At 57.4% G+C, this 9,988-nt stretch overlaps 1 protein-coding gene across 3 annotated transcripts in view; it reads left to right on the forward strand.

Annotated features, from left to right (window-relative positions):
- The window catches only part of GALNT6 (polypeptide N-acetylgalactosaminyltransferase 6), a 38,115-nt gene extending 30,191 nt beyond the window's left edge, over window positions 1-7,924 (forward strand). For all 3 annotated transcript variants that reach the window (XM_058673084.1, XM_004583212.2, XM_058673085.1), the window contains 6 exons: window positions 785-902; window positions 2,057-2,257; window positions 2,570-2,701; window positions 3,258-3,359; window positions 6,328-6,480; window positions 7,239-7,924. In XM_058673084.1, the coding sequence (XP_058529067.1) occupies window positions 785-902; window positions 2,057-2,257; window positions 2,570-2,701; window positions 3,258-3,359; window positions 6,328-6,480; window positions 7,239-7,352 (820 nt within the window). In that variant the 3' untranslated portion in view covers window positions 7,353-7,924. The remainder of the gene's footprint in view (window positions 1-784; window positions 903-2,056; window positions 2,258-2,569; window positions 2,702-3,257; window positions 3,360-6,327; window positions 6,481-7,238) is intronic.
- The last annotated feature ends 2,064 nt before the right edge of the window (window positions 7,925-9,988 follow it).

A 9,988-nucleotide genomic window follows, 5' to 3' on the forward strand; every position in this document is an offset into this window, starting at 1 on the left:
TTGAGCTGGTCCCCATATGAGATACCAGAGCTGTAGAAACTGACAGTCTGCTACATGGTTTCAGGAACTTTTTGAAGACCTCTTATGATGTGGATTTCAACCTGTTTTTATTGACATCAGAATAAACTTTCCTTTCATTCCATTTTCCACAAACATCTTGTCCAGCTGTAATGAGCAGCATGGAATCCGCATTCCCGGCATGAGATGCGTCTGTCTGGATCTGGGCCTGTGCCCTGCCAGCCTCCTGTCCTAGCCTCTCGACTCTATCCTCACCTCACTTTCTACCCTGTTTTGGGGAGTCCTGCTCGCCCTGACCTTCATCCTTCTCCCTCCCCGAACTCGCAGCACCAGCAGCTCGTCCCACCGACAGGAAGGGGCCAGCCCAGCTGAGACCAGTTATTCTTCCGTGGTTGGAATCCCGCTCGCTTTGTGGTAGACTCCATGGCCCCTGAAGGTTGGGTTCCTGCCACGTTCTCCTTCTTGTTCGGGGCGCTCTGCTGCCCAAGCCCCAAGTGCCAACAGGAGCCTGAGCAAGCCCGCCTTGGGCTTCCTGGCTGCTGGGCCTGCAGCAGGAGCAGGGTGCCCAAGATGTCCCTGGATGAGGGCATGAGCGAGCACCCTGGCCAAGACAAGGGTGGTCACCTGGTCCTGGGAGGGGACAGCGGGCACAGTAAGTGGGCAGAAGTGGCACTGCCTGTCCCGACGGAGGAAAGAGGACGGGGAGCCCAGCGGAGGGGGGTGGCAGAAGGCAGATAGCACACACGGCTCTCCCTCTCTCTCCCAGGTCGCCGACGTTTGCTGGTGGGCTCTTCTCCATCTCCAAGTCCTACTTTGAGCACATCGGTACCTACGATAATCAGATGGAGATCTGGGGAGGGGAGAACGTGGAAATGTCCTTCCGAGTAAGAGTAAAAAGCACTTCTGGGGTGCGGGTAGGGTGCACAGGGCACAGTTGGAGACAGAGTGGGGGGTTAGGAAGCTGTGCCCATGGGTGTGCATGGTGGCAGCCCAAGCGATGTCAGACAGAGCTCGTGAGGGCGGGTCCCCATGCCGGCCCCGTCTCCTCTGCTCCCCCACGGTACTGTGATGTATGCCTTGAACCAAATCACTGGGCAGAGCTTCTCAGCTGGAAGTGACAGGGCAAGGAGCGGAAGGATGGGGCATCGGGACTCCTATGGCGTGTATGTATGTGTGAGGAGGGTTAGGCTCAAGGCGGATCAGCCCCTGTCCTTCATTTGGGGACAAAAAAAAATGAGGTTCCTCTTTCCAGGTCAGAGGACACGGCCCTGGGAGCCAGGATAAGCTCCCGTCATATCTATGGGAGCAGGTGGTGGCTGCTGGAACTCCGGGGGGCTCCGGGCGCACGCTCCTCTGCAAGGGCCGGGGCTCCACAAACCCCCATGTCCCAAGGATCCTAATGAGGAAGGGTGCTGCGTTGCCCACCCGCCGCCCCCGGAGTCCAGCCCCGGAGACTCCACCCATGCTGGCTCTCGCTGTTTCCATCCTGAGGACCCTGCGTGTCTGCTGCTGCTGCAAGGAGCAGCAGGGGGCTCCCAGGAGTGCCAGAGGTGACCAGTGGGAAGATGAAGTCATGGAGGGCCCCAGCCCGTTACGGCCACTGCTCATGTTCTGGTTCTGGGCACCACCTCCAAATGCCAGCCTTGGGAGGCCTTTACCCTGTGCCCCACCTGCCTCCCAGGAAGTTTGTGTGCTGAGGGTCCCCGTACCTGCCACAGGCCACCTGGGGGTTGGCCGTCTGTGTCGTAACAGCACATTGCTACTACTCTGCCTTTGGCTTTCCAGGAGCAGCTGGCTCAGCTCGCCTTGGCAGGCCTACGGGCTAAACACTCGCCTCCAGGGTGGGCCCTGCTAAGCTCAGGGCTCTGTCCGTCACTGCTGCTTAGGCCGGGGTGAGCCTGCAGGCATCTAGGCACAGCGTGGGCAAGGAGCCCTGGGCATGCTTTTCTCCAGCACCTGTCTGGGTCCCCTGGAACCCTAGGGGCTGGGAGGATATCTCCCACCCCTGCTGACGGCTCATCCTGTGTCCTTGTGGCAGGTGTGGCAGTGTGGCGGCCAGCTGGAGATCATCCCGTGCTCCGTGGTGGGCCATGTGTTCCGGACCAAGAGCCCCCACACCTTCCCCAAGGGCACCAACGTCATCGCCCGCAACCAGGTGCGCCTGGCCGAGGTCTGGATGGACAGCTACAAGATGATTTTCTACAGGAGGAACCAACAGGCTGCCAAGATGGCCCAGGAGGTGAGAGGAACGGTGGGGGCCGGGCAGGGAGAGAAAGTTCAGGACCCTGGGACCTCTCCCACCTCTGGCGAGCCCCCACCACAATCTTGGAGAAGGAGGGGAGGAGTCCTTGTGCCGTCTTCCTGGAGGGCTCCCCAGAGGGCAGGGCAGTGAGAGCCCCTCGTGGGGGACTGGCCCAAGGGTCTCAGAGGAGGGGAACTGGAGAGCAGTGACTGGGCGTCTCAGCGGGTGAGGGAGCTGTGTGGTGGCAGGGAGGGGGACAGGAAGGTCAGAGCTGGTGACACTGCCCCTCGGGGACCGGCTTGCCCACAGAAATCCTTCGGGGACATCTCGGAACGGCTGCGGCTCAGGGAGCAACTGCACTGTCGCAACTTCTCCTGGTTCCTGCACAATGTCTACCCCGAGATGTTTGTGCCGGATCTGAACCCCACCTTCTATGGAGCTGTGAGTTTGGCCTAGGGACATTCAAGGCTGCCCACCTGGCAGGTGGAGTCACGGAGCTGACTAACCCTGCTGCCCTGCTCTGTCCAGAGACAATCCATCAGCAGTGGTTCCCAAACAGTGCTGTGCACCTGTCTCACCCAGGGCCGGTGGGCAGGGGGTGGAGGGCGGGAAGAGGGAGGAGGGAAGGAGGCGGGGAACGGGTGGTTAATGAGGAGGGGAACAGGATGACTGGCCCCATCCCTGGAGCCTCTGCTTCAGGGCTGGGCTGGGGTCTGGAACTCTGCATTTATGGCAGGTGGTGCCCCCAATCTGGGATCACCTTTTAAGAACCATGGCTGCCAAGAGAGCTCCCATGTACTGGCTAAGGGCCTTTGCGGGGGCCTGCCCCACCCTCCTCTCTAGCTCCCAGCCCCTGGAGGCTGCCCAACCTGGGATCCCAGCCTCCTGGACTCTGCACCCTGTTTTGCTCCTGGAGCATTCGTCCCCTTGAGGGGAATTCATCCCACATAGGACGCCACTAACTGTGCTAGCCTGGGTCCCTCTGCTTGTCCTGCAGATCAAGAACCTCGGCCTTGGTCAGTGCCTGGACGTGGGTGAGAACAACCGTGGAGGGAAGCCCCTCATCATGTACCCGTGCCACGGCCTCGGTGGCAACCAGGTACCTAGTCCTGCCGCGCCAGGCATGGCAGAGCAGGGGGGCTGTCCTGTGGCATCTGGCTCTCCGGGTGGCCTTCCCTGAGCACCCTGTTCTCAGGAGGCACCCAGGCTGAGGGGGGAGGACCTGGCGACATCCAGGGGGTACACTGGCATCTGGCATCAGGGCTAGATTCCAGAGACAATCAGAGGGAAGCCTGTGCAGCAGGAAGGCTGTGTGGAGGAGGCCAGCCCTTGGGTGACTTTGGGGATGAACGGACGATGGCTGGACTTGTCCTCACCTGCTCTCAGCGTCTGCCTTCACTGCGTGCACCCTCTGTCCAGGAGTGAGCCCAAAGCAACAACCTCCTCCTGACCTGGCACAGCTGAACAATGTCCTAGAGTTCCCCCCAGCCCCACAGTGTCCCAGCTCTTCCCCAAAGAAGCACTAGCAACCTGCCGTCTCCATCCCTCCGTCTACCCTAGTACCCAAGGGACAGCAGGGATGGCAGGGGGCGGGGCACGTGAGGCCTCACAGTTAAGACGCTGGTTAGGATGTTGTAGCCCACGCCATGTCGTGTCATGGCTCCGACCCAGCTTTCTGCTCACGCAGAACTTGGGACGAGGGGACAACGTTGGGTCCCCGCCACCCAGGTGGGGGACCTCAAGTAAGTTCTGGACTTGAGCTTCAGCCCCACCCTGGGGGTGGCAGGTGTTCACGGGGTGAGCCGGCAGATAGCCTCTCTCCCTGCCCCAACCCTGGCTACCCTCACTTCTCAAATATCAAAAACAATTTTTTAATAAAATGAAGGGAACAAGTAGACTGGGACACGACAGATGCCTCCATCTGCAGTCGGAGACAGGCTCCTTCCTTTAAAGCCGCTTCCTTTGGCCATTGGCCTGCCAGATAACTTCAGGTGACATGTTGATGGACAGGTTTTTTAAAAAGATTTATGTATTGTTATTGGAAAGGCAGATTTACAGAAAGAGGGACAGAAAGATCCACCATCCACTGGTTCACTCCCCAAAGTAGACGCAGTGGCTGGAGCTGAGCCAATCTGAAGCCAGGAGCCAGGATCCTCTTCCGGGTCTCCCACATGGGTGCAGGAACCCAAGACTTTGGGCCGTCCTCACCTGCTTTCCCAAGCAGGGAGCTGGATGGGAAGCGGGGCAGCCAGGATTAGAACCAGTGCCCATATTGGATTCTGGTGCATGCAAGACGAGGACTCAGCCACTGAGCTGTCATACCATGTTCAATGGACATTATTTTAACATTTGTTTATTTTTTATTGGAAAGTCAAATATACAAAGAGAAAGAAAGACAGGAAAAAAGATCTTCCATCCGCTGGTTCACTGCCCAAGTGGCCACAACAGCCAGAGTTGAGCTGATCCAAAGCCAGGAGCCAAGAGCCTCTTCCGGGTTCTCCCATATGGGTACAGGGTCCCAAGGCTTTCGGTCATCCTCGACTGCTTTCCCAGGCCACAAGCAGGGAGCTGGATGGGAAGTGGAGCTGCTGGGATTAGAACCAGTGCCCATATGGGATCCTGATGTGTGCAAGGCAAGGACTTTAGCCACTAGGCTGCCACACTGAGCCCAACAATTTTTATTTATTATTATTTTTAAAAAATAGGACTAGTAGAGCAAACACGTAGTTTCCCAGATGTTGCTTAAAATGGAGCTACAATGAAATTAAAATTGTTTTTGCCAGTTGGGGGACATTTAAAATTTTTAATCTGTTAATTTTTTATCGTATTCAAAAGGTGCCAGGAGAGTCTTCACCTGTGGTTCCCTTCCCAAGTGGCCATAATAATCGGGGTCTCAGAACCCCACCCGGGTCTCCCATATGGAAGGAAGGGACCCCAGTGCAGGAACCATCAACCCTAACCTGCTGCTTCCCAGGGAGCATTCAGCTGGAAGGTGCGAACAGAAGAGAGCCAGGACTAGCCAGGCCAAAGCCAGGATACAGGAAGTCCATGCCAGTCTTCCCGTCTGGGCAGCAGGAGCCCAAGTCTTTGTGGCATCATCTGCGGTTCCCGAGTGTGTGGGCAGGGAGCCAGATCTGAAACAGAACCTGGCGGTCAGCGTTGTAGGGCAGTGGGTTAAACCTCTGCCTGCAACTCCAGCTTCCCACATGAGTAACAGTTCTAGTCCTGGTTGTTTTGCTTCTGATCCAGCTGTCTCAAGCACCTGGGAAAGCAGCAGAGAATGGCCCAAGTGCTTGGATCCCTGGCACCCATGTGGGAAACTCGGATGAACCCAGCCCTGGCCATTGCAGTGGATGGAACATCTCTATCCTCTCCCCTACGCCATAACTCTGCCTTTCAAATAAGTGAGTGAATAATTCTTTCAAAAAGGTGGAGTGTGGGCCCGGCGCGATAGCACAGTGGTTAAGGTCCTCGCCTTGAACGCGCCGGGATCCCATATGGGCTCAGGTTCTAGTCCTGGCTGCTCCACTTCCCATCCAGCTCCCTGCTTGTGGCCTGGGAAAGCAGTTGAGGATGGCCTAAAGCCTTGGGACCCTGCACCGATGTGGGAGACCCAGACAGAAGCTCCTGGCTCCTGGCTTTGGATCGGTGCAGCACCAGCCATTGCGGCTCACTTGGGGAGTAAATCTTCGGATGGAAGATGTTCCTCTCTGTCTCTCCTCCTCTCCAATAAAATAAATAAATAAATAAATAAATAAATCTTTAAGAAAAGGTGGGGGAATGACCAGGACCCACATTGGTGCACTAATGTGGGGCACGGACACCTCAAGTGGTGCCTTTAACAGCCATTCCCCAACCCTGCCCCCCAAATCTTAACAAATTTCAAGAAGATATTTTAAGTAACTCGTATTCCATTCTGAAGCAGATATGCTACATCTCCTGGGGGTGGCACCCTCGTCATGGGTCTTTGAAGGTCCGCTGGGTGGTGTTCTGGGGCAGGTGGCTTTGCAGGGGTTAGGGACATCCTCCACCTGCCACTCAGACTTCCTCTTGTCTCGACTTGTCAGTACTTTGAGTACACTACACAGAAGGACCTGCGTCACAACATCGCCAAGCAGCTGTGTCTACACGCCGGCACGGGCACCCTGGGCCTCAGGGGCTGCCACTTTACTGGCAAGAACAGCCAAGTTCCCAAGGATGAGGAGTGGGAACTGACCCAGGTGAGGCCAAGACCCAGCAAGACGAGAGCCCAGGGCGAGCCAGCCCGCTCTCCTGGCATGCATTGCCAGGCGGGCTCAGGTCCCAGCATGAATGTGGTGAATGTGCGTTGGACCACAGGCAGGGTTCTTGGGCCTGGGGGATGGCAGGTACCAACTGGTGGGAAGGTAGGGTCATTGTAGGGAAGGGCGGCAGTCCTGGCCAGCCCTGAGATGGCTGAGCATTTGGGGGCTGGAGCCAGATATGAGAAGGTAAGGTATCCTCTGTGGTTCTTGCCTGCCCCTTCTGCCAGACGCCATGCCAGGCTTGCACCTGTGTCCAAGTGGGTGCACCTGCTGGAGCCAGGTTGGCTGTGAGTGGCAGGCGTGGGGCACAGCCCTAAATAAGTGGCTGCGTGCACAACACCTCCCTGCTTTAGGATGGGCCCCCGATACCTCTCATCACCCACAGTGCTGAACCCAAAGCATTGCCCCCCAGGAACCTCCACCTGCAGCCTGCTCTGACCCCCAGCTTGCAATAACAAGGGCCTGGAGCCCAGAGGGATCCCAAATAGGACAGCCAGGGTGGTCCCAGGCCTCCTTTGGGCTTGCTACTGACCCTGAAAAGGAGGGAGCAGCCTTCTCTCGCCCAGCCGCTGAGGCTAGAGCCCGGGCTGCAGCAGGGGGCAGGCAAGATGTCGCCCTACCCGGGCGCCCACCCGGACTTGCTTTGTTCCAGTCAGGTGCTCCCCACGCTGACCCTTCATTCCATCATCTTCCAGGATCAGCTCATCAGGAACTCGGCATCTGGCACCTGCCTGACATCCAGGGACAAGAAGCCAGCCATGGCTCCCTGCAATCCCACTGACCCCCACCAACTCTGGCTGTTTGTCTAGACCTCGGATTGGCCCCAGTGGGGACTCCTGCACCCCAAACCCTGCGAGCCTCTCCAGAAATAAGGGTGCTATTATTATTGGTTGTGGATGAATTTCTCAACCCAGTCTTGGCAAGGCAGTACCTCCTGGTCCTTGCAACAAGCCTGGGCCTATTTGCCCCTCTCCACCTCTGAGGGGGTAGGAGGCTTGACTGGACAACGCAGAAAGGGCAGCTGGGAGAGGGCTCAACTGACCTCAGAATGGATGCCTGCACGGCCGCACCCTCTATCCCACTCACCTGCACCAGACAGCAGGGAGCCAGCATGTTCAGCTAAGGTGGCCCAGCTCCTGGGACCTGAAGTCTACTGAACCATGCAGACAGGGGGCAACCATATCCTCACTTGCATGGTACACCTGTGAGAAAATCAGGACAGGATGCTGCCAGCCCATTTCACAGATAGGAAAGCTGAGGCTGAGTCTGAAGGACTGTGGGTTTGCGACCACAGCCAGCAGGGGAGCCGGGGCCTTTGGGTCTGGCTCTTTCTCGCGCACCACAAGAGAACTAGCCCACACGCCCGCTCCACCTGCCTTCCTGCTCAGTCTGCCAGCTGGCTCCACAGAGCCTGAGACAGTAGGCCCTGTTGGGGGAATCCTGGGATGTCCGTGTTGCAACAAAGCTCTTGGGGCCAGTGATTGTCACAGTTAAGTCCTAGGACTCCCCCCCCCCCCCCCCCGTTAAACTCCCTTATTTAAAGTTGACAGAAAATAGAGTAGCCTTTGAGAGATGAGGAAAGGGCAGGGTCCCAACCAACCTCTGAACTTCTCACTGGAAGGCCGTCTGCCATATTCTCATGGCGCGAAACCATAGGCACTGGATTTGTCCCACACCAGCACCAAGACGTGGGCAGCTGGGGCCTCGGGAAGGGCCAAGGAGAGACCTGGGGGCCTGTATGAAGTGCCTGCGTGGGGGGACACCTGCTGTGCCTGCAGCTCTTCCTCAAGCAGGGAGCCTGGCTGCTTGAGAAGTTTCCCCAGGAGGCTGCCTCTGACGTCAGCAGCGGTCTTTGCAAGGGGGCGCATGGACCACAGCAGCCCCCTGGTGGGGCTGGGGGGACACACCGCCTCTGCCGCCTCCAGACCAGGGCCCTCAGGATGCTGCAGGGGGGAAAGGGAAAAACCATTCTTGCAAATAAAGGTTTCTGCCGTTGGTGAAGGGAGTTTGCGTCCCTCCTCACCTACCTTGTCTACTAGCCTTGTGAAGACCCGTGGGTCATCTGGAAAATTCTGTTATGGCCACCGTGTCATCTGTCCCCACACGTCCCACAGTCCTATAATCGAGCGTGTGAGGCCAGCAAGGGATGTAACAGGAGGTCCCTCTGCCCTTGGGATGCCCGCCCAAGGGCATGCAGAACTCCAGAGCCTGAAAGCATGGAGAATGAGTTAAAGGAGTTGCTCCACCCACATGGGGTTGTCAGGGGGCGCCTTAGCAATACAGTGAGACTGGGCCTGAGCCTCCCGTTATGCAGGAACAGATAGTACAGCAGCCAGGCAAAGGGACATTGGGTCATGGGGGTGTGGGGCGATGGCTGTGGAAGCCATGGAGTCCTAGGCCTTCTGCCTGCTTGGGAAACCCACGCTCCATGAAGACACATCCATAAAACTACTTCTCTTACCTCTCCAGGTTTTTAAAGCGGTGCTGTGGGTCCCTGGCACGTGGGGCATTTGCCCTGAGTTAGAGTGGGCCGGGGCCCACCTGAGTAGGCCCCCACAGGTAGGTCAGGCCACATGGAGTCACACGCCCACACATCCTGGTGTTCATTCCATGCCCAACAGCAGGCTTCCACACAGGAGCCCTCGTGCCATCTACAGCACCCCCAGCTCAGCTAGCTTGAGAGCCCAGCTGAGGCACCCCAGTGCCAGCAGGTGCCTCACATGGGGCTGCCTCAAGCACCATGCATTCCTGGGAGCAGGTGGCTAAGAGCAGCTTCCAGGAGGGAGCACGTAGACCACCCAGTCCAGGGGCAGGGCTGGTCAGCAAGAGGGGAGAGCACAGCAGGGGGCGTATCCAGAAACTTGGCCCTACCCTCAGCCAACATCTGTGCCCTACCTTGAAACCCAGCCCTCTGAGTTCTGTTGGTGCCAAGTGCCAACCCAGCACCCTCTGTCTTCCCACAACCCAACCACCAGCCCAGATAACCAGGTTATGGCTCCAGGAACCCCTGAGGGCTGGTCCCCACTTGAAGAGTATTGCCCCTAAATAGCTGTCACCCACAACTTCTATTTAATTTATTCCAAAGTCAGACTGACAGATAGAAGAGCTCCTATCTGCTGACTCACACCCTTCCCCCACCCCATCTCCTTACGGAAAACAAACAAACAGCTGCAAAGACCAGGACCCTGTCTAGGTGTCCCACATGGGCAGCCAAGCCCTAAGGCTCCACCTGCTGCTTCCGGGGTGCAGGAAGCTGGGTCCAAAGTGAAGGAACCCCGAATCAGAGCAGGCAAGCACTGTGGTAGCGCATGGGGCCTCCCACACGGCCTCTTGACCGCTATGCCAAATGCCTGCCCCTTATTTTTCATCGTATAAGTGCTTCTGTGGAGAAAAGCCCAACAATAGAGAAAAATAGGTTTTTAAAACCTCCTGATTCACATCATGG

Source organism: Ochotona princeps, chromosome 15 (genome assembly GCF_030435755.1).
Source record: "Ochotona princeps isolate mOchPri1 chromosome 15, mOchPri1.hap1, whole genome shotgun sequence".
Taxonomy (NCBI): domain Eukaryota; kingdom Metazoa; phylum Chordata; class Mammalia; order Lagomorpha; family Ochotonidae; genus Ochotona; species Ochotona princeps.